This window comes from Eulemur rufifrons, chromosome 2 (assembly GCF_041146395.1).
Source record: "Eulemur rufifrons isolate Redbay chromosome 2, OSU_ERuf_1, whole genome shotgun sequence".
Taxonomy (NCBI): domain Eukaryota; kingdom Metazoa; phylum Chordata; class Mammalia; order Primates; family Lemuridae; genus Eulemur; species Eulemur rufifrons.
The window spans coordinates 16,620,156-16,644,343 of record NC_090984.1 but is presented as its reverse complement, the minus strand read 5'-3'; the positions used below and the strand labels follow the sequence as shown (position 1 = coordinate 16,644,343).

The 24,188-nt window shown below is 59.0% G+C and overlaps 1 protein-coding gene across 1 annotated transcript; it reads right to left on the bottom strand.

Moving 5' to 3' along the window:
• Positions 1 to 219: 219 nt before the first annotated feature.
• On the bottom strand, positions 220 to 23,987 carry MAP2K2 (mitogen-activated protein kinase kinase 2). The gene is made up of 11 exons (XM_069480360.1): positions 23,628 to 23,987; positions 18,564 to 18,774; positions 12,912 to 13,058; positions 7,629 to 7,706; positions 6,863 to 6,914; positions 6,652 to 6,776; positions 5,880 to 6,093; positions 3,988 to 4,052; positions 3,129 to 3,190; positions 2,326 to 2,371; positions 220 to 595 (listed from the first exon to the last, which is right to left on the bottom strand). Exons 1-11 carry the CDS (start codon positions 23,717 to 23,719, stop codon positions 485 to 487), a joined length of 1,203 nt encoding a protein of 400 aa, XP_069336461.1. The 5' UTR covers positions 23,720 to 23,987; the 3' UTR covers positions 220 to 484.
• Between the last annotated feature and the right edge of the window lie 201 nt (positions 23,988 to 24,188).

Here is a 24,188-nt window from a genome sequence, read left to right as displayed (position 1 = left end):
AGACGAGGGGGACAGCCGCCCGGGGACACAAGGTGGCACTCCCCTCTCGCGAAAGCCGCTAGCGTCTGGGGGTTCACTCCTGTGACCAAAGGGGCGAGGGCAGCTTTCCCCTCGTCCTCCTGCCCCAGGGCCGCCCCCAGGAAGCTCCTCCACTCGGGCTGTGGCGGAGCCCCCCGACACCCCAAAACAAACAGAACAGAGAGGTTCAATAGGCACAGATTGCGTTTTCTTTCCCTGTTTTGTTTTTTTAAACCTAAGTAAGCAGGTTCTGAGACAACATGAGCAGCGTCACCCGTCCGCAGGGGCCAGAGGTGCCCCAGCCGGGCCAGGCCAGAGGAGGAAGCCGAGTCCCCGCGTGTGCCCGGCCAGGCGCGCTCCGCAGAGGGGGGCTGGGGGGCGGGAGGGGCCGGTCTGTCCTCGGCTGGAAGGGCGCGGACGGGACGGTGGACAGGTCACCAGCGGGACGTGGGAGCCCGGGCTGCGGTCACATGGCGGTGCGCGTGGGTGTGCTGGGCTGGTTCAGCCGCAGGGTTTTACACAACCAGCCGGCAAAATCCACTTCTTCCACCTCGGACCGCTTGATGAAGGCGTGGCTCTGGAACGCAAGGGGCCGTGAGTGCGGCCTGGGGCCGTAGCAGGGGCAGCCCTGCCAGCCCCTGCTGACCACACAGGAGACAGAAAGGACCCCGGGCCCCGGGAGGACACAGTTAAGGCAGGAGAGGGACACCCAGAGAGGGTGGTGGCATGTCAGAGCCCAGGAGGGGTCTCAGGATGGCCCCCTCCACCCAGGGAGTGGGGACAACACCGTCCCCGCAGCCTGGGCTCCCAGAGGCGAGGGTCAGGCCTGGGTGCTCCACCCCCCGCCCCGCCCGGCACTGTGGACGCTGGGCTGGGATCACTCAGGTGGGGGCCGTCCCGGGCACTGCAGGTGCTGAGCAGAGTCCCTGCCTCCGCCCACCCCATGCCAGGAGCTCCCCCAGTTGTGACAACCACAGACATCCCCCAGTGTCCCCTGAGGTCGGAATGGCCCGGGGGAAGGATGCTGGCTCTGGGACCCCTGGAATGTGGCTCATGTGGCTCAGGTCAGCACAGGTTTGGGGACAAAGCCAACATCTCGTTAGGTCCCCAGGTGACACGGTTACCCAGGGTAAGGGTGACGTTAGGAAGCTGGCCACGGAGTGAGCTGTTGCACTGCGAGCGCCCTTCTCTGCGCACACGCTGTTTTCACGGCGCGCGGCGACCAGATGCGAATGAGCTCGGGCTTCCCCATCGTCCCTTTCCCAAGGGACGCAGACCCCTCCCACACAGGGCTCAGGTCCGGACTTTCTATTCAGACAGCAGCCGACAGCAACCAGTGGGGGACACAGTGTCAGCGCGGCTAACGGGCGTGGGGTCAGATGGGACGGGCTGGCCCAGGCGCCGAGGTGGAGGCCTGCAGGCGGGCAGCAGCCACCAGGGGACGGGAGGATGTTGTGCAAAGGCCCTGGGGTGGGGAGGGCAGCCCACGAGGAAGAGGGAGTGGGGAGGGACGGGAAGGAAGGGGTTCCATCCTGCGGGGCCTGCTGGCCTCGGGGAGCCGTGTGGTAACCCACGAAAGGGCATGGTACACTAAAAAATGCCACGTTCTGGCAGCCCTAAGATGCTCGTTTCATGACGTCGAACACCTGAAACTGAGAATGAGCCTCCCAGCTGTGCCGGCATCTGCTTTCTCAGAGGCACGTGGGACAGCGGCCTTCTGGGAGGGACAGTATCTTAGACGGGGTCTCGCTCTTGCTCAGGCTGGTCTCAAACTCCTAACCTAAAGCCATCCTCCTGCCTTGGCCTCTCAGAGTGCTGGGATCACAGGCGTGAGCCACTGTTCCTGGCTTGAAGGGTGGGAATTTAAAGGGACCCTGGGACCAACCCCCCCGGGGGCAGACACCCCGACCTGCTGAGGGGCGGGTCTGGCCAGGACGGGAGCACATGGCTGCCCGGAGAGCAGCCCCCAAGTCTGCGAGGAGGAGCTGGCGGGGAAGGGAGCACACCGGGGGCGCCGGAGTACCCCTGGCCCGAGAGGGGCACTTGCCTGCCCAGGGTGTGCAAACAGGGAAGGTCACCCACTGTGCCTGGGGACACAGGGAAAGGTGCCCAGGAGCTATGAGCCACCTCCAGCCACTCCCGTGGCCTGAGGTGGGGCAGCCTGCAGCTCACAGCCAACCCCAAGCAAACACCCTGCATCGCCCAGGATCTGGGGGGACCCGGCCGGGCCTGGGTGGCTCCTGCTAATGGATGAGGGAGACCCAGAGGGTCCTCAGCTGGGCCTCGTGAGCCACGAGCCTCACTCACCATGAGGATCTTCAGGTCGGCACGTTCTGCCGGGTTCTTGATCAGGCTGTGGTTCCGGGGGCGGCACAGGGAAGGAAGGACAGGACAGGGTGGTCAGTCGGTGGCTCTGGGGGGACCTGCGCTTTGACCTGTGTCCCAGGCAGCCTGTGCCGGCCCCGCCTCGGTGTCTAGCCCACCAGGGGCCTGGCCCAGGGGCTCAGAACTTGTCCTGCCCCTACTGGGCCAAGGGGCCCCAGCTCTGCCCTTGGTGCTGGGCACACCGGGGCGAGGGTCTGGGGGCAGAAACAGTGGGACGGGGGAGCGGGTGGGAATCCCCCGCCCGCCCGGGCAGGCAGAAGGTCGACAGCAACCGCAGCTCAATTTCTAATAAAAACCCCGAGCTTGGGAGTGTGAATGTCAAAGTGGAACTTTTTCCTTCAAAAAAGCAGAACTATCTAAAGGCAGCAGCCCAAGCCACCTCAGGCTGAATTCGGGTCCTTCAGAAACAGAGAAGACCCTCACACAGACGCACACACAGACGCAAACGTACACACGGCCTGCCGGAGAGTTGTGCAAAGGGCCTGTGGCACTTCTGCCCGCAGAAGCGCCACTGCAGCTGGGAGTCTGACTCAGTGTGCCCGCGTGCAGCCCGGAGCATGGCCCAGCAGCCCAGGAAAGAGGATCAGGCGTCCCACAAATCCTGCCACTGGGCCAGGTTCCTGCCAGGCAGGCCCGCCCGGGATCCGGAAGCAACGGCACATCAGGGTCATGGCCCGGGATCGGGCACCCGCCCCACCCCCCTGCGGCTGAGCCCAGTGCCTCACCATTTATTTACAAACTCCTGGAAGTCTGGGGTGAACACGCCGTTGGGCAGCTTGGGAGGAGGCTGTGGGGGAGAAGACACAGATGGCGGGGTCGGCCCCATGTGTCCTTGGGGACGCTGTGTGGACCTCTCCCAGCCCTGGCCATCCTGTCCCCTGGGCCATTCCAGAGCCGCCGCCTCCCAGGAGCTCCTGTGTAGGGGCCCAGTCCGGGTGGAGGGAGGGAGGGCAGGGCTCGCTCTCATTCTATGGACAGGACCACCCTGTGTCACCTGCCCCTGAGAGCCACCCTGGCTGTCTCAGAGGAGCCACGGTCCGGGCTGCACCGGTAGCAGGTGGCAGCTGGTTCCCGGGAGCCGGGCCCAGCGCACACGCCCTGGGGTGGGGGCGGCCGTGGAGGCGGCTGCGAGGCGCAGGCCGGCCCCTCCCTGGGGGTGGGAGGACGTGCACTCCGAGCCTGGGCGTCGCTGCCAGGTGCAGGCAGAGCTGTGTCCCCAGAGCCACCCCACCCTTTTCTGTCGTGTCAGGGAGCCTGCTTGGAGCTGCTCACCGTGACACCCCACCCCAGGCCCTGCCCTGCCGCTGTGTCCTGGCTCCAAAGGGCCACCAAAGACACACAGAAGCCCACAGAAGGCCCAGGGAGGGGCCCGGGGGAGGGGTGGGCCTGAGCGGTGTTGGCGGGGGCAGGAGACGGGGGTCAACACCTGACACCCTCCTGCTGGAGTGTTCTACATCTATCTCCCCTTGCCCCCTCCTCGCCCAGATCCACAAACTGTCCGATTCTCTTCTTTCCAGTAACATATTCCCGTGGGAACGGCTGGATCCGGCCAGTGTGGCGATGTGCGGGGTGGCAGGTACAAACCTCATTCACAATGTAGTCCAGGAGCTCGAAGATGGCCATGGCTGGCCGGCTGTCCATGCCGTGACCTGCCGGGAGGACAGAAACAAGGTGAGACGGCGGGTGGCCTCGCGTAGCCGCGTGCCCTCCTCCTAGCGACAGCCGGGCCAGAGGCGGGTGCACCAGGCCTGGGACATCCTGAGCTCACTGCCCTGCGAGTAACTTCCTGCCTGAGCCTTTGGAGTTTAAAAAGAAGAAAAAAGCCAGAAGCAGCACAGGCAGTTTTGAGAAGTCACAGATTTGGCTCTCGGGCTGTGCCAAAAGCCATCACTCCCTGTGTTTCGGCAGGGCAGGGGGGAGATGGCGCCCACCTCAGGGAAGGACAGCAGCGTGACCTTGCATGGAGCTGCCGGCGGTGACGGTGGCAGCCCCGGGTGCCGCTCAGGACGGGAGCCTGACAGGATGGCTGCCCCGTGTCTGAGACCCGGTTGCCGAGGCCGGGGTTGGCAGCTGAACTTTCGCCTTCTGCCCTGTCCCGAAGGAAAGGGGCAGGCTGGCTGGGCTGCGGGCGGGGAAGGGACCTCAAGGCCACCTGGGACCTGGGCCTGGGAGGGGCCGGAAACAGGCAGAGGACAAAGACCCGGGAGACTCTCCCTGGGGTGAGCTCAAGTCACCCAAGTAGTCTGGTTGCAGGGAAGGAACCTCGTGTGAAATCACTGTTAAAATCTCCACCTGACAACCCAGGTGTCCGTTCACGGGAGAGTGGATCAACACGACGTGGTCTCTCCACATACCGGAGTATCACTCAGCCACGACAAGGGACAAGGCTGCGACACAGGCCACAGCATAGAGGGACCTCAGTGAGAGACACCAGACCCAGAAGGACACATCCTGTGTGACTCCATATATAAAATGTCCAGAACAGGCAGATCCACAGAGACGTGGATTTGTGGGTGCCAGGCGCTGGGGAGGGACTGCTTATAGGGATGGGGCTTCCTTTTGGGGTGGTGAGAATGTTCTGGAATTTGATAGAGGTCACGGTTACACAGCAACCAAAACCCACCAAATCATATCCCTTAAATGAGTGAATTGCAGGGCACGTGAATTATATTTCAGTAAAGTTGCTATGAAACAAACCAACCAACCACAGTCCACTACATGGTCTTTGGGACTTTAACTCAACCCTCTTCCTGTTGCCCAACTTTACAATAAATCACAGGTGCCCAAGAGCTGTGTCATGCGTCTGCCCCCCAAGCCGGGCCTTTCCCTCGCGCTGTCCCCAGAGTCATCAGAGCGCCCGGCTGGAACATCTCCGGCGGCCGGGAGCTCCGGGCTCGTGGGCGCCTGCTCTAAGCACTGGATTGTTCTCTGGGAGCCCAGCTGTCCCCCGGGGCCCGGGGCCTTCCGCTCCCTCCCAGACGGCGCCTTCTGTGTGCTGGGGCCGAATCCAACCAGCCACCTAAGGAAATTCAGTCAAATTCTCAACGGCAGGGCTCCCTGGAAGGCCTAGCCAATTATGGCAGCGCGCACACTGCGGGATCTAGGCGGTGGGGACAAGGGTGTCACTGTGCAATTCTTTCCACATTGCTGTAAGTTTTTGAGCATTTTTGGGATGAAATGTTGGAAAACCAACCAACGGAAGGCTTGGCCGAAGGGCCACGCTTCTAGAGCCCTGCAGCTGGCAGCAACAGGTGCAGCTGCCCTGGACGTAGCAGGTCTGGGGCGTTCGCTGCTGCCAGCTCTGTCCCCAGAAACCCCAGGACCATCTGAGGACTGCTGGCCGCAGCTAGCACCATCCCGGGGGGACAGGTGGCGCTGACAAGGGCCAGAGGGGAGGCAGCTGCCGTCCCCGGGCAAAGCAGTCCCTTCGGAGGTCACCGCCCGTCCAGACCGGAAGTTGCAGACTCAGACCATACCACTGATGGGGCGCCCAGGGGGTCTTGGCCGAGGCGAGATGCTGTGGGGCTCTCCTTCCGCCCCATCGACCATGGGCCGGCCAAATATGGCCTCCAGCTCCTTGGCGTCGGGCGGGGGGATGGGGTACCTTCCGATGGACAGCTCCACCAGGGACAGGCCCATGCTCCAGATGTCGGACTGCACCGAATAGTGTGTGCCCTGCAACCGCTCCGGCTGTGGAGAGAGGCAGGGAAGATGCCAGGGGTGGGGAGTGCAGGTGAAACCTGGGGCAGCGGGGGATGGGCCTGTCCCATTCCAGGTTCCGGCCACCCCTCTGTCTGGGCTGACGGGCGCAGCCATGGTCAGAGCAATTCCACCCCGCGCTCACCCACCCCTCGCGCCTCCCTGCCGCGCTTGCTGGAGAGATCTTGGCCGGGGCTGGGCGCTGGCGCTGACCACAGCTCCCGGGGAGCCCACAGTACAGGGACAGCCGCGTCCCTAAGACACACACACTCCTCAGGACCTGCTCCTGTGACCAACTTGGCAGGTTCCTGGCCCCCCAGTCGTGGCCTAAAATACCCGAGAGTCCCATCTCTCTGTCGGGAAGTTAAGGAATGGCCCAGGTAGGCATTACCGCAGACGAGGGGATCGAATCTGAATTCTGAGCGAAAAGGGCACGCAGCAGAACAGAGAGCAGATTGGTGGCGAAGTGCCAGCTTCCTGAGCCCTCCGGAGAGCGAGGCAGGGCTGACCGGAGGGGGCTCGGGCAGGGGCCAAGGCCTGGAAACTCACAGACATGTAGGATCGTGTGCCCACGAAGGAGTTGGCCATGGAGTCGATGAGCTGCCCGCTCACCCCGAAGTCGCACAGTTTGATCTCGCCCCTGGAGTTGACCAGGATGTTGGAGGGCTTCACGTCTGCGGAGACAGGCCAGGGAGGAGGGGGCTCGCCACCCGCCCGGCCGCCGTCCCCTCGGCCCAGGGAGGGCCTAGACCGCACTTACCTCGGTGCATGATCTGGTGCTTCTCCCGGAGGTACGCCAGGCCCCGGAGCACCTGTGGGGGCCGTGGGATGGGGGTCAGCAGGACAGTGGCATGAGGGGGCTTTTCTCCGGGCCTGAGCACAGGACCCGCCAGGGCAGGACACAGTGACGCGTCCCCGAGTAAACCTCAACCCAGCGATTCCCACACGACTGCCCACCGCAGAGGAAGACACCATTGCGGGCCTGGTTCACGGGGGACCGAGCTGAGACAGAGGCTGGGACGGCGGCCCAGGGCCCCGCCAGGGAGGGTCTGGTGTGCGCCGGGTGGCGGGGTTCAGCACATTCAGCCGACAGGCACCATTTGCTCAGCACTTGGGTCCCAGGCCCGTGCTAAGGGCCCCGGACTGAAAGGTTAAGGGTTCCAGGGCTGTTTCGCCGAGCTACCCCCAGCGGCAGATTCCTAGAAATGAAACGAGCAATGGCGACCACATTGACAGCAGCTTTCACTTCTGGGTCGCCGCTGTGCCAAGCGCCAGGCCCCAGCAGGGACCCATCCCACGTGCACGGGCTCATACCCCGCCCTGGGCCTCGGCCCCCAGAGATCCTGGCGTCCCCCATCCCATCCGGATGCCCCTTCAGCAAGCGCCCAGTGCGACCTGCCGGCGCCCCGAGTGTGCAGGGCCATCGGCGCCCCCCTGCGTCGATGGGAGGGGCACGGCATGGGCAGGCAGAGTCCTGGGGGGACCTGAGACCCCAGCAGGGACGTCCCTTGGAGGGCAGGACTTACCGCGATGCTGACCTTCCCCAGGATCTCCTCGGGAATCCGCTTGGCTGCTTTCAACACCTGGTCCAGGGAGCCCCCGTCCTGGGGTCACAAGGAAAAGAAGTGGCAGGTCAGGAAGGGACAGCTGCCCTTCCGCAGGTAGCACGATGAAGCGTCTCTGGCTCCCGGCGAGGCTGGGGCCAGCGCAGACCGGAACACAACCTGTGGCTCTCAAGGCCTCGGGCCCTATGGCAGGAAGGGAACTGGGCCCAGGTGCCAGTGTGTCCCCTTCCCAGAACCGGTCTCGTGGCCCGGCCTTCCTGACGTCGCTGGGGCAGGGGCTCTGCTCCACTTGTGGCCAAAACCCTGCTGGGGGCACAGACAGCCCTGGGGCCGGCGCCTCATGTGCCCGCCAGGCTCCGTCCGGCGGTGCTTCCCGGGGTCCGTGCCCAGCTCGAGAGGGGCAGGGCACTGTGAGGACGCAGCCGCTGGGCAGCAGATGCGAGGCAGGTCCAGGTCCCCTTTCGGGGCTTCCTGGCCTCCTTGCTCACTTCTGGGCACCTGCCCGTCCCTGGCCGCCCGTGAGGAAACTCAGGGCAGAACTGATGGGGTGTCTGAGGGCGTGTGCCCCGCAGGAGTGACACCCAGTGCGGCCAGCGCAGGAAGTGGCACTCCCTCGGCCCCTGGCCCTGTTATCTTGCCATCTCCTGCCCCCTGTGCCGTGTGTCCCGTGGAAGGATGGTGGCACCCCCTTGACACCCGGCTGTGGCCCTGGATGCCCTCAGTGAACCAGGAAGCAGCAGCCCTGCCCAAGCCTCCTGGGCAACCAACCTGGAGACCAGAACCCGGGAGTCGTGGGGCTGCGCAGAGGTCAAGGCTCCCAGACACGCCCAGTGGGCCACACCCAGGACCAGCGGGTGACAGGGCCGAGTTCTTTGACGGGGAGGAAAGCAGAAACCGAGGCTGGGGAGGTGACGCCAGGGGCCGGGACCTCCCCACCACGCTGCTCCAGGACTCCTGCCCTGGGACACCTTCGGCGTCACTCTGCAGCAGGACTCAGGGAGGTCCGGGTGTCCCCTCTCTGGCCACTTCTGCCCGACCACACTCAGTGGGAAAGTCCATGGGGAGTTCTAGAAAACCCAACACACTCTGAGACCTCCAGAGTGCCAGGACACTGTATTGAGCAGCTGGAGGGACAGACATGCTGGGACAGAGGGCGGGTGTGGCCATGGCTCAGAAAGGCCGGGAGGAACTGCCGGGACCAGGTGTTCCGACCAGCCTGGTCTGGCCAGGGCAGTGCCCAGCCCCACTTGTGAGAAAAATGAGATGAGAATTATTCTACTTTTCTCATTTTTATCAATCAACCTTATAAGAACTTAAAAAAAATTTTTTTTTTAACTGTAATCCCTGCTGTCTACCACAGCTACTTGCATTCTTAGAATGGCAATAAACGGTTGCCGAATGATGACATTCAGGGTCACACCCCAGTCGTGACAACCAAAATGCCTCCAGACTGCGCCAGGAGCTTCCTGGGGGGCAGAACGGCCCCTGGCTGGGAGCCCCCGATCTACGGCTGAGAAGACCAAGTGTGGCCGGGTAAGGAACTTGCCTGAGTCACAGAGACAGGATGTGGTACAGGAGACACTGCAACGAGGCCTTGGTGACCCCAAATTACACTCTTTGTGCACGACAGTGTGCATTTATGGTGTATGTGGTGTGTGTGTTTTACATGTTCTTGAAATTGTATTATCAAACAGGTAGTACATGAATACATTTTTCTTATAAAGAATTCAAATGTAAATAAATAACCCTCTGACCCCCCATCAGTTCCTCCCCTCAAGTGTCACCTATATTCTTTTTTTTTTTTTTTTGAGACAGAGTCTCACTCTGTTGCCCAGGCTAGAGTGAGTGCCGTGGCGTCAGCCTAGCTCACAGCAACCTCAAACTCCTGAGCTCAAGCAATCCTCCTGTCTCAGCCTCCCGAGTAGCTGGGACTACAGGCATGCGCCACCATGCCCGGCTAATTTTTTCTATATATATTTTTAGCTGTCCATATAATTTCTTTCTATTTTTAGTAGAGGTGGGGTCTCGCTCTTGCTCAGGCTGGTCGCGAACTCCTGAGCTCAAACGATCCGCCCACCTCGGCCTCCCAGAGTGCTAGGATTACAGGCGTGAGCCACCGCGCCCGGCCAAGTGTCACCTATATTCTTCCAGATCTTTTGTTTTTTCTTTGAGACAGGGTCTCACTCTGTCTCCAGGCTGGAGTGCAGTGGTGTTATCACAGTTCACTGAAGCCTCCAACTCCTGGGCTCAAGTGATCCCCCCACCTCAGCCTCCCGGGTAGCTACCTGGGACTACAGGCGCCTGACACCACGCCTGGCTAATTTTTCTATTTTCTGTAGAAAAAGGGTCTCGCTATGTTGCCCAGCGGGTCTTGAACTTCTGGCCTCAAGCCATCATCCTGCCTTGGCCTCCCAATGTGCTAGGTTTAGAGGCGTGAGCCACTGTGCCCAGCCCAAATTTTTAAAACTTTTTAAAATGTTTATTATTTATTTTTGTAGTTGCTTGCTTTGTCTTCACTTTTAAAAAGTATTTTTAACTATCATGGGCACATAATAGTTTTATATGTTCACAGGGTATGTGTGACGTCTTGCTACAGGCACACAGTGTGAATTAGTCACACTGGGGTAACATTTCTTTGTGTTAGGAACACTCCAATTCCACTCTTCCAGTTATTTTAAAGCATACCCTGACTTACTGCCGATTACAGCCACGTTGCTGTGCTATCAAACACTGTCCATTTTAACTGACCGTATTTGAGCACCCAGTACCCACCCCCACTCTAACCCCCTCCCGGCTGCCCTTCCCAGCCTCTGGTGACCGGCACTCTACTCTCCGTCTCCGTGAGATCCATTGTTTTTAATATTTAGCTCCCACATGTGAGTGAGACCACGTGAGATTTGTCTTTCTGAGCCTGGCGTATTTCACTTCACACAATGTCCTCCAGTTCCACCCGCGGTGCTGCAATAGCAGGTTCCCTTCTTGTTTGAGGCTATATAATATTCCACGCGTGCACACGCACCACAACCTCTGCGCCCATTCAGCCACTGGTGGACACTGAGGGGGATTCCGAATCTTGGCTACTGTGAATAGCGCTGCAGTAAACATGGGGTGCAGATGTCTTCACTGCACCTGCAAATAAGGATAATTTCACTTCTCCCTTTCCAACTTGGAGGCCCTTTCTTTCTCTTACCCAATCAGTCAAGCCAAGACTCCCAGCGCTATCCTGAGTAACAGTGGTGACAGTGGGCACCCTGTCTCCTGCCAGATCTTAGAGGACAGGCTTTCAGTTTCCCCCCACTTGGTGTGACACTCGCTGTGGGTCTGTCGTATATGCCTTTTATCACCCACATTTATTTTTAAATCACAGACCCTATCAGTAGAAATCGTGGGCGTGTGGGCCACAGCTGAACACGTCTTTTTATTTGTGCACTGCCTACACAGTCCACTGTCCCCAGCTTGTTATAAAAGTAAAGTAGAGCCAGGCGTGGTGGCTCACGCCTGCAATCCCAGCACTTTGGGAGGCTGAGGCAGGAGGATCGTTTGAGGCTGGGAGTTTGAGACCAGCCTGGGCAACACAGTGAGACCCCATCTCTACAAAAAATTAAAAAAAAAAAAAGCAAGGCAAAAAACGGAACTCAAGAGTTCTAAAGAATGAGTCCGACAAAGGCAGCCAGGATGGCTCCTGTCTCCCTCCCGCATGCCGTATGGTCGGAGCCCACCGGGGTGGGTGCCGGCTCTGAGAACCACTGTCTCAAACTCCCCAGGAACAAAAGGCTCCCCCTTTCCCCAGTGGGAGAGAGGAGGCCTAAGAGCTAACCCCACGATGTTATTAGGGGAGTCGGCTGAGCTCCCGAGCAGAGGGGATGGGGAGGGGAAGGGCGCCACAGCACAGAGGGGACAGAGGGGCCACCTCAGACCACAAAGCGCTTCCTCATCCTCACGTCGCCCTTTGATTCTCGCCGCACCATGACTCTGCGAGGTGGGGCAGATGCGACACCCCTCCCAGGTGAGAACGGGGCCAGGCGTCGCATCACGTGGCTGAGAGGGGGCCCTTGCTGAAATTCGCTTCCTGTCTTTCTTACAAAACTGCCAAAGAGGACAGAGCATTTCTAGGGCGGAACCGAGGCCAACGTGCCTGAGGCCTTGTCGCACCCTGGTTTTGCAAGCGGAGGCCTGCAGTGGGTGGTCTGATACCTGGCGGGCTTGGTTTGGCGGCAGGCCTTGGGCTCTGACCACTTCTGCTTTCATTACACTGCATCCCACCCACTTCTGGGCTTCAAACCCAGAGTGCCCTAACAAGGGGGCACATCGGAATCCACGTGGCGGTGTCTGTGCTCCACCCTAGACACTGTGATCCGTGGGTCTGAGCCGGGCCAGGCACGGGCTGCCCTGGACAAAGCTCAGGTTGACCCGTCTTCTGTGCAAGGTGATTTGGAAACCGATCCAGTTTCAGTCACGTGTACCCTTGAAGCCACCAATGCCACTGCAGGGTTCCATCCCACAGGTGTACTTGCTCCTGTGCAAGGACACCCAATGATCCGTTACTCAAGATGGGGCAGAGGCTGGACACGACCTAAGCGTCCCCAGCAAGGGAGCGTTTAGAGTCCCCATGCCGGCCCACGATCACGCGGGAACACTACACAGCCGGTGGCAGGATGAAGACAGCTCCCCCCGCGGTCGGGGAATGATTCTGATGTATTGAGTGAAGCAGCAAAGTTGGGCAGAGCGTGTGAATGTTTAAAAAAACAGGCATCCGACCAGGTGCGGCGGCTCACGCCTGTAATCCCAGAACTCCAGGAGGCTGAGGTGGGAGGATCACTTAAGCGTAGGAGTTTGAGACCCACCGGGGCAACACAGCAAGACCCCATCTCTTCAGAAAATTAAAAAATTAGCTAGGCATGGTGGGGTGCACCTGTAGTCCCAGCTGCTTGGGAAGCTGAGGCGAGAGGATCACTTGAACCCGGGAGTGCAAGACCAGCCTGGGTAACACAGTGAGAGCCCCACCTCTAAGCAAATAAACACAAAATCCCCAAATGCATCTACAGACACAGATGCCTGTATGGGTGTCAAGTGGCCCCAGAAGGAACCCCTGAAAACTGGTATATTGTGGCTTCGGGGGACAAGGGCTTCGAGGATCCAGGTGGGGAGACTTTCCCCCACAGCCCTCTGTTCCACGTGAGTTCCCCGTGAGTTCCCCGTGAGGCCTGGGGACCTGCCCTCCAGGTCCCAGGCACCCGCACTCACCATGTGCTCCATGCAGATGCTGATCTCGCCGTCGCTGTAGAAGGCGCCGTAGAAACCCACGATGTAGGGCGAGTTGCACTCATGCAGGACCTGCAGCTCGCGGATGATCTGGTTCCGGATGGCCGGCTTGATCTCCAGGTGGATCAGCTGCAGGGGACAGACGCCAAGACCAGGCCACTTAGGGTGCCAGAAGATGGGGGGCTGGGGTTGGTGTGGGGGATGGGTGTGTTTTGGCCTTTTGCCCTGGAGGCGACCACAGCAGTGTTCAAGACCAGCTGAGCCACCTAGGGGTCCCACTCCGAGGTGTCTGCCTTACACACTTTAAAAAAGGATACATTGTATGGTATGTGAATTACTTCGGAATAAATCTGTTTTAAAAAAGCCGACTGAACAGACATGTCCACTGGGCTACAGCAGGAAACGTGTTGTGAGGATGCCCGCCCCCACCTCACACTTCCACAGAGCCTCAGCCTTCCCAGGGCCCAGACCGGGGACGCTCCCTTGGACGGGGCAACGACGCCACCTCTGCCCTTTGCTCAGCCAAGGTGGGTTTACCTGGAGCCCCCTTCCCCGGCCCTAGGCTGGGACCCCACACTGAGCCCAGTGAGCAGGGAAGAGCCTGAGGTCATGCCCCAGGATTCTGGCTCCCCTTCCACTCAAGTCCAAGTTCGCAGAGGAAATCATCATCGATCTATCCCAACATTTCAACCGGCATGAGGAGGCCACAGGATCCTCTCGAGAGAAGCAGAGAAGACACCGACAAACCGCCTTGAGCAACCCCGAACCCACAGGCCTCGAGGAGGAGGCTGAGGCTCCAGGAGAGCGTGCCGGCTACCCTGAAGCTGCCGCCATCCCAATAAGACAAGAAAAGACGCCACGTCCACGCATCTGTCAGGGGCCAGAGCCGGTTGGTGGTGCCTGGAAAGGAACGTCATGGATCCAACAAACCCTTGGGCAGAGAGTCGCTTATGGGCCGGGCCAGTGGCTGAGGGAAACCGAGGACTGAGATGGTCCCTGCTTAGAGGCCACACACGGTCAGGAGGGAAGAGAAACAGGTACGACCACATCAATGTGGCAGAAGTGCCGTCAAGGGGAATCGATCTGGGTGCTCAGGGAATAACAGGTATAAAAGGTGACATCGGGGCCAGGCCTCCAAGGAAGGGCCGGAGTCGCCACAAGGACAAGGCAGGGGACGGCGCTGCAGGCGCAGGGACAAAGGGATGCCTGTTGGCAGGCAGGAAGGCGTGAAGAAGAGTGCCGCAGTCACGGGGCGGGGCGTGTGAGGGGAGAGCCCCACCCCACCCCAGCAGGGCCTCCAACCTTGGGAAGCGTGGCGGGCTCCAGAGGCCTGTGCCCAGTGCCCCCTGCCTTTCCCCAGGCAACACCTCCTGCCCACCCTGACCACAGCCCTCTGTTCTGACCGCCCCTCTGGTTCTCACTTCTGCCCCAACCACCTGCCCAGTCGGGCTCTCTGGGGCCCCTGGGACACTCACTCCCACCGTGGGGGTCTCAGCAGGACGGACAATCACCCCAGGACCCCAGCACGCTCTCTCTCCTGCAGCGGGGGCACATCTCCGAGGCAATGACCACGTTCCTAAAGGGTCCGATACTGAAGCACGGACTTTTTTTTTTAATGTGTTTTTTGGGTTTTTTTTCGAGACAGGGTCTCACTCTGTCGCCCAGGCTGGAGTGCAGTGTCGTCATCATAGCTCACTGCAGCCTCCAACTCCTGGGCTCAAGTGATCCTCCTATCTCGGCCTCCCGAGGAGCTGGGACTACAGGCGTGTGCCATGGCATCCAACTAATTCTTCTGTTATTTGTAGAGATGGGATCTCACTATGTTGCCCAGGCTGGTCTCGAATTCCCAGCCTCAAGCGATCCTCTTGCCTCGGCCTCCCAGAGTGCTGAGATTACAGGCGCGAGCCACCTCGCCCAGCCCTGATCTCACTTTTAATGGTTCTGTAACATTTGGGGCCAGTCAAGCAAGCTTTCCCAGCTGACGGGAAGCCACTGCTGAGGACGTAGAGAGGAAGAGGAAGGAACAGGGACAGAGGGTGGGAGGGAGCCTCTCTGAGCACCTGTGCGTCTGCAGTTGGCCTGACAACCACCCTGGGGGACGGGTGTGACTGCCCCCGTCGCGCTGACTGAGCAAGTTCAGGTTCAGAGATGTTCCCACTAGCACGTGGCTGGTAAGTCGGGACTGGGGCCGGCCTCACGGATGCCAAAGCCCACGCTCTTTCCACGACACCACTGCCCGGGCCGTGCGGGCCTTGACAGTTAATGATGTAGGGACACCGGTGGGCGTTCAGAGCAAACGCCAGGCTGCTGGGAGTCGGAGGTGGCTTCCCCTGAGGAATGAAGAACTCGAGGCAGGAATGCGGTTGGGGACACGAACGAGGAGAGGAGGAGAAAGGGCTTTGCCAGGCAGTGGCAGGACACGGGAGGAAGGAGAGTGCTGCCACCCCACAGTGCTGGGTCTACAATGATCTCGGCACCATCCTAAGTCGCAGGTCACAAGCTGACGGCTTATAAACTGGCTTTGGTCAGCAGATACGTGTGCCCCGCAGTGTCTCTAAACATCATGAATTAGTTGTCAGAAATCAGAAGAGGTGGCCCCCGGGGCCTGCGACCCTGCCTGGCCACACCCACCCAGGCTGAACGGGAGATGCCCTCTTCTGAGGCCATAATTTGCGGGTGTGCCCCCCACCGACCTGCCTACTGTTCACAGCGTGGGCCCCGCAGGTGCCCGGAAGGGTCTGTTTCCACCTTGCCTGGCACGTGACGAGGCTCTGACCACTCGAGAGACGGCAGCTCGCAGCCTAATGGGGCCCTGGCCTGTCACGGGACCACCATTCTAGAATAAGCTAGGGCGGTGCAGAGGAAGACAAATGCAAGGCCGAAACCATTGCTCTGCCACAAGTATGGGGAATTCAAAGAACCCCACGTGCGTGACAAGCACGCTAAGCTCTTCACCTCTCCGGGCCCCAGTAACGCAGTGGCTTTGCCCCTGTGGCTGTCAGGTGAGGCTGGGGTAGAACCAGCCTCGCTGCTTTTCGGACCCACATCACACTGGTCGGGGTGATCCCAGCTAACCAAGGGCTGCTGGCCACAGAGCGGCGTCTGTGCAGGCCCCAGGGAAGCGCTGTCCTTGGAGATCCTTGTTCGCTGGCAGGTCCTTACCAACTCTGCCCGAAATTCACACCCTCTTCCCGGGGGGAATTCAGAACCTGCCCAACACAGTGGACCTTGCTGTCACTTCAACTTTCCTATCTGTGCCCTTCCACCCAGTGAAGGCAGACAGCCTCCCGGCGGACTGGCATTCCAGGTGGATAAAGGAGCCCTGATGCCCAAGGCTGGCCGAGGGCTCCCAGCCCGTCAGGGAGGCACAGGCAGCCAGGTAGACAAACTTCACAGTCAACGTATCCCCTCCCAATCCCGAATCTTGGGGCAAGTAAAAAAAAAAAAAAAAAAACAACAACTAATTTTGAAAGAATTATAGAAGCACAGCAAGTTGCAAAAATAGTACCGAGAGTCCTGGGTGCCCTTTACCCAGCTTCCCCAAAGGTGACATCTTATGTGACCAAAGGACAGAGTCAACTCCAGGAACTGACACTGGGACAACACCGCTAAGCAGACCACAGGACTTACCGGGCCACGCCCCTGTAGGTGACAATGCCCAAATCTTACTTCCCAGCCTACAACAGCGCTGCTCACGAACCCCACGCCCTTCAGCTGGGGCCTCGGGGAGGTACCGGGCTCACATCTACTACACGGACCGTCGGGGACCACCAGGGAGGCTCCGTGACGGTCCCGAGAGCCCCCAGTCCCCAGCACATGTGCGAACCAGCGCTCTGCTCTCAAGGTGCCCGCCGCCGCCTGAACCCCACGTCTGGCTTTTCCCTCCCCGCGCTTCGCGTGAAGGGAGCCTGCGGTTTCCACGGCTGTTCTGGTTCTGACAAGGCTGCCTGCAGTCAGGGGACAGAAATAGAACTGAACGTCCGAGGCTGCAGACTTCGGGAGGGAGGGAGGCGAGAAGAAATAGCTGCAGCGCTGACTCCCGGCAGAGGCCGAGCACGCATTCCCAGGGAAGGCAGGGCCGGCACAGACCCGCCTGGGCAGGGGCGTTCGGGTCTCTGAGAACACCGTGTGGGGACATGCGGGAGGGTGGGCTTCCAGAAGGAGGCAGCTTTCTATGTCTGAAGACACCCACTTGAGGAGCCGAACAATCTGGCAACACAAGCCCCCCTGCCTCTGTGTTCAGGGGACATCATCCCTTCCTCATCGCGACTCCCAGCCTCTCCTGGGGACTATTCTCAAATGCACTGCAAAGAGGCCACGTTACAGCCCAGGAGCTCAGCACGAGTGAGCTCAGGCCTGTCGGCACCAGGTCTCTGGATTCCCAAAAGGTGGCATGATGGACTCCTTTATGTGCCCGCTTGGCCAGCCTGTGGCGCCCATCTGGTTGTCAAACACCAGTCTAGATGTGCCAAGCAAGTATTTTGTTTAGATGTGATTCACATTTGAATTAGGAGACCTTTTAGCTGTGCATCTGTGGTCCCAGCTGCTTGGGAGGCTGAGGCAGGAGGATCGCTTGAGCCCAGGAGTTGGAGGCTGCTGCAGTGAGCTATGACAGTGACCACTGCACTCCAGCCTGGGCAACAAAGCGAGACCCTGTCTTTTTAAATCAATTAATCAGTAGACTCTGAGTAAAGCAGGCGACCCTCTGCAATGTGGGTGGGCCTCACCCAATCAGTCAAAGGCTTTAAGAGAAAATCTGAGGTCCCCCCACCCCGAGGAAGAGGGAATTCTGCCTCTAGATGGCTCTGGGACTCTTCCTTGGGGCTCCAGCCTGCCCTACGGATTTCAGACCTGCACCCCACAATCACACAAGCCAGTTCCTTCAGATAAATCTCTTGCTCTACCTATAGTCACTCTCGATCAACAGTGAAGATGTGTCCTGAGAAACCTGTCCTTATGCAGCTCCGTCACTGTGCGAACATCACAGCGTGAACTCGTGTAAACCAACGGGACGGCCCGCTACACACTAGCTCCTCGGCTGCCAACCTGTGCAGCGCGTTCCCAGGCTCAATACTGCCAGTAGCTGCAGCACAGCGCTAAGTGTTGGTGCGTCTACACACTTAAAAACAGAAAAGGCACGGCAAAAACACAGTACTATCATCTAAGGGACCACCACATGTTCAGTCCGTCATGGATGGAAACAATGTTATGGGGGCATGACTGTATGGACACACACACACACACACACACACACACACACATTGTACTGGTTCTATTTCTCTGCAGAACCCTGAACAACAGACTAATATTCCTGAAAACTCCGTGTGCAACCTTTTTCCAGCCAGCCTTAAGCAGTCCCGGACGTTTCTGCGAATGTGTTTTAAAGTCCTCGAAGGCAGAGGCCACCACTGGAGGGAGCGCTGTGCACGGCCAGTGTGGTCGGGTGGCTCTGTACATCCCGCCCAGAGCTGGGCTCTTTCTGGGCCCAGGAGCCCGTCAGTGAGCAGGGGCCCAGCCACCCTGCCAAGCTCTCTGCTGTGTCCGGGGGCACCTGTCCTTACCACGCACGGACTGCAGAGGACGGGGACTGACCACAGAGGATGGGGACGGGCCGCCCACCCCCCTGCCACTTACCTTTCTGGCCATGATGAGGCCCGATGGCCTGTGCTGCACTTTGGTGACCACTCCACCATTGCCCGCGCCCAGCTCCGAGATACGCTCAAAGTCATCGTCCTTGAGCTCCCCGACCTTGGCCTTCTGGGTGAGGAAGGCTTCCAGACGCTTCTTTTGCTGCTCATCCAGTTCTAGCTCCTCGAGCTTCTTCTGCAGGTCTGCCAGGTTCGCTCTGCGGGGACCCCGAGGGTGAGGATAAGAAGAGAGCGTATGAGCTCCCGAGAGGCGATTCCGCCACGTGGCGAGGCAACCCCAGCCCTGGCAGGACACAGAGTGGAGGCAGACAGGATCCTGCACTCCAGGGGCTGATGGTGCCGCAGGAAAGCGGGACACGTGCCTCTGTCCCCTGCCTCCAGACATACCACTGACCAGAACCAGGAACTGAGGAGACCACCTTGATCCCAGTTCACAAAGGCTGGAAGATCTCCGGATCTTAAGGGCAAGCCGCAGCTCGGAGGACCCAGGAGGCCTCCTTCCCAACACAAGAACTCTAGCCACATCGGGAGGCCATGAGGGAACCCAGGGGACTGGGCAAGTGAAGCTCAAGGTAGGATGTCTGTCTTTGCCAAAGATGGAGGAACAGGTGTTCTAAGCGGCCAGAACCAACAAGTGGGAGAAGTTGCAGCATAGAAGCTGCATCAAACGTGCATTTAATTTACGTGAATTAAACGCTGACACTGGAGAGAGAGAAGGGGAGGCGCAGAATTCAAACAGTGCAACCAATTCCAGGGCATTCCACACAACCAGAGCACCTTCTTATTATATCTTGCACATTACTGTAAACATTATATATTTATACGGGGACACAATTCCTGAACTTGGCTATTAAAAAACCAACCGTGGGCCGGGTACAGTGGCTCACACCTGTAATCCCAGCACTTTGGGAGGCTGAGACGGGAGGATTGCTTGAGCCCAGGAGTTCAAGATCAGCCCAAGCAACATAGCAAGACTCCATCTCTTAAAAAAAAAAAAAAATTGGCCGGACACGGTGGCTCACGTCTGTAATCCTAGCACTCTGGGAGGCCGAGGCGGGAGGATCACTCAAGGTCAGGAGTTCGAGACCAGCCTGAGCAAGAGCGAGACCCTGTCTCTACTAAAAATAGAAAGAAATTAGCTGGACAGCTAAAAATATATACAAAAAATTAGCCGGGCATGGTGGCGCATGCCTGTAGTCCCAGCTACTCGGGAGACTGAGGCAGGAGTATTGCTTGAGCCCAGGAGTTTGAGGTTGCTGTGAGCTAGGCTGACACCAAGGAACTTGCCCAGGCAACAGAGTGAGACTCTGTCTCAAAATAAATAAATAAATAATAATAAAAAATTAGCCAGGTGTGGTGGTTTGTGCCTGTACTCCCAGCTACTCAGGAGGCTGAGGTGGGAAGATCACTCTGAGCCCAGGAGTTTGAGGCTGCAGTGAGCTATGATGAAGCCACTGCACTCCAGCCAGGGCAAGAGAGCAAGAACCTGTTTCAAGAAAGAAAAAAACAAAAACAAAAACAAAAAAACCCCTGACCATGTACACTGCAATTTATTGAGCGATTCACTGAATTTTCAAAGGCAATTTTGACAGTAAACTGTTTTCACAAATGCCTTGACTTTGAACCAGGTCCTGGAGTAAAAGCAGCTCCCGGTAAGACACAAGGACTGACCCAATGCTGTCCACAGACATAGGATGTAAGCCACGTGTCACCTTAAACCTTTCTAGTGTCCGTGTTAAGAAAGGAAAACAGGTGAAATTAACTTAATAGCACAACTGATTTCACCCATTAAAAAATTATCATTTTCCATGTACAATTAATATAAAATTAACAGTTCACGTTTTTTGCATGCCTTTGAAGTCTGTAACATGCATATTGTCCTCAGAGCTCTTGTGAATTTGGAGAAGCCACGTTTGAAGTGCTGGCTGTGTGGGGGTTAAGGGACCAGACAGTGCGGCTCTAAAAGTCTCTCGGGGAGAATGGGCTGCCTCCGGTGGGCCTCAGACACCGAGTCTAGAAGGTGCTAGGGCCACAGACTGCACGACATCCCACCAGGAAACTTTCAGTCCTGAAGTTCAACCACTGCTAGCCTAGAACTTACAGACGTGTGAGCCAAGGGTCACAGCGGCCAGAATCGGGGTGACCTGATGCTAGGCGATGTCGCCAGAGCTGGAGCTGCAAAGGGCTCGAGGAAGGGGCAGGTTCCACATCCCGGGCTGTACAAACACCATCTCATCTCAATCTCACCACCCGCCCTGGGAGGCAAGTCTCGGGTAGACCCGGCCCAGGCAGGAGGGGACAGACTTACAGGGTTTAAGTAACTTGCCCAAGGTCTCAATACCACAAGCAAGCGGCAATGCTCACGACCTTGACCTCGCTCATCTTAGAGTCCCCCCCCCACCACCTGCGGGCTTAGTAGGTGCTCACTGAACACCTGCTGAAGGAGGACCCGGAGGAAGAAGTGACTTCGAGGCGCCGAGAGGTAGGAGAGAAGGCAGGGAACACATGTGAGTGAGTGAATGGATACGGCTGCTCAGCGCAGGGTTGGGGAGGCGGCTTCTGAGGCCAGCCTTGCAAGGGCTCGAGTGCTGCCCGAGACGTTGAAAATGCATTCTGGAGCCAGCTGATTAATTCATCTTAAATTTAGCAGCAATTCAATTGTGGTTATATTAAAAAAAAAAAAAAAGAACCAACCATGGAATCCCTATAGCTGGCTTCCTCCACTGGGGGAATTGTCAATGGATGGAAATCAGACACCACATAAAAGACAGGAACGTGAAGAAACGGCTGTCTCATAAGAATAAAGCATGCATTCCCACATCTGGCTGTGACGATATTAACTCGCACACATATGCATTAAGTCTCCTTCTGCCAGGCATGGTGGCTCACGCCTGTAATCCCAACACTTTGGGAGGCCAAGGCGGGAGGATTGCTTAGGCCATGAGTTCAAGACCAGCTGGGCAACGTAGCAAAAGCCCCGTCTCTACAAAAAAATGTTTAAAAAAATCAGCCGCAGCCAGGCGCGGTGGCTCACGCCTGTAATCCTAGCACTCTGGGAGGCCAAGGCGGGAGGATCGCTCGAGGTCAGGAGTTCGAGACCAGCCTGAGCAAGAGCGAGACCCCCATCTCTACTAAAAATAGAAAGAAATTAGTTGGACAACTAAAAATATGTATAGAAAAAAATTAGCCGGGCATGGTGGCGCATGCCTGTAGTCCCAGCTACTCGGGAGGCTGAGGCAGAAGGATTGCTTGAGCCCAGGAGTCTGAGGTTGCTGTGAGCTACGCTGACGCCACGGCACTCTAGCCTGGGCAACAGAGCAAGACTCTGTCTCAAAAAAAAAAAAAAAAAGAAAAAAACAACAAAAAATCAGCTGCAAGTGGTAGCACCTGTAGTCTCAGCTACTCAGGAGGCCGAGGCAGGAGGATCATTTGAGTCCAGCAGTTCCAGGCTGCAGTGAGCTGTGACGATGACACTGCACTCCAGCCTGGGTGACAGAGCAAGACCCTGTTTCTAAAAACAACAACAAAGTCTCTTCTTCAACTTCTTCATCCAGGTCACACAAGGCCAAGCCCCTGACCAGGTGAGCCCAACATACATGTCATAAGCCCAGCACACCTGGTTCTCACAGGGTCACACCATGAGTACAACAAACGGACCTCGCCTGGGCCCCGGGGACTGTCCTGCGCTGCCTCACTCCAGGCAACAGAAACGCAGGTGTCACCAGAGCCTGACCACACAGGTGTGGGCCCCCAACACCCAGAGTCATCTCCCTTGTTCCTGCACGACACAGCTCTGCCACAGTGTCACCCCACTACCCCGGGATGCCCCTTTGACCCCTTCCCCTGACTTCTCGGGAGCCCCTCATGTCTTCCTGCTTCCCTCCGTGTCCTCAAACCTTCCACACTCAGCCAGCCCCGCCTTCGGGGGCTTTTCTGGTCCATTTGCTTCTAGAATCTGCTCATTGGCTTTCAGGGGTCCCAGCAGGCCCCTCTATACACCGGCCCCTTGCTCCTGCTTCCCAGCCTCCTTTCCCAGCTCCCCAGCTTCAGGGCACTCCCCACACCCCACCTCCACCACCAGCGGGCAGTGGGAGCTTCTCCTTGTGTCTCTGAGGCTCCCTTCCCCCACTGCCCCCAGAGATCCCCCACCCAACCCCTCAGAGATGCCTGTGCTTGCCTCTCAGGCCTCCCTGCTCATTATCTTGCTCCTGTAAGGACCCCCCCAGCCCTCTCCCCTAGGGTCCCCTACCCCATCTTGGCCCCTGGGGCACCCTCCTCACCCCACTCCACCTTACTACTCAGGGGCTGACTTGACCCTACCCTAGTTCCACAGGGACCACCCCCTCCTGAAGACCCCTCAAACTGTCCTGACCACCCAGGAGCTCCCCTTACCACTTCCTCTCCCCAGATGCCTCCCTCAAACCTCACTACTCAGGACGCCCCTCACCAGTCCTGCCTCCTACAGCATCCCCCCCCCCAGCCATCCTCTCCTCTCAGGGACCCCCCCCAATCTCACGACTCCAGGGCCCTAAACCTAACCCCTAACCCTACAATCATCTTCTCTCTGCAAGGACCTCTCCTAGGCCTCATCTCACTACTTAGGGAGCCCAAACCCCATCTTTTTTCCCCAAAGAGACTCCTGAGCCCTGATATCATTACTCAGAGACCCCCCCCATCACCCTGACTTTGCAATTCAAGGTCCCCACACCCTGTCTGTTCCTGAGGGGCCTTCCCCTGGCCCAATTTCATTATTTAGGGACCCCTCACTCTGTCTTTTCCTCTTAGGGACCTCCCCCATCACCCTGATTTTGCTACTTGGGACCCCACACCCCGTCTTCTCCCAGCAAAGCCCTTCCCTCTGCCCGATCTCACTACTCAGGGACCCCCAACTCTGTCCTCTCCTCTTAGGGAACCCCATCATCCTGATTTCTCTCCTGGGGACCCCACACCCCGTCTTCTCCCCGCAAGGACCGCCCCTCGGCCCGACCGCCCCACTCGTGGACCCTCCCCCGTCCACACCCGGCCGACCCCCGCCGACTCTGGCACTCACTCGGAGGCGCCCTCGCTGGTGGGGGACGGGCCCTCGGCGATGGCGGGGTTGATAGTGAGCGCCGGCAGCACCGGCTTCCTCCGGGCCAGCATCAGGGCTCCGCGGGCCGGCGGCGGCGGCGGCGGCGCCTCTAGCCGGGGCCCATAGGGGGCGGGCCGGGAGCGGGCGGCGCCGACGCGAGCCCGGGGCTGCGGCCGCGGCCTAGGCCAGTGCCGGGGCGGCCAAGGGCGGGCGGCGCTGCGGGCCGGGACCGAGGGGCGCCGACGGACGCCGGGGCTGAGGCCGAGGAGCCGCCGCCGCTGCCGCCGCCGCCGCCACCGAGGCCCGAGCAAGGCTGACGCTGCAGCCGGAGCCCGGGAGGCCGAGGGCGGGGAGAGAGCAGCCGCGAGATCGCGCGCCGGCCTCTCGCGAGAGCGAGCGAGGGAGCCGCTACAGGCCCCGCCCCTCAGCCACGGCGCGTGCGCACAAGCCCAAAGCCGCCTCTCGCTGGGGAAAGGGGAGGAGCCCCACGCGGAGCGGTGCCCGGAGCTTGCGCATTCACTCGCTCTCTTGCGCGTGCGC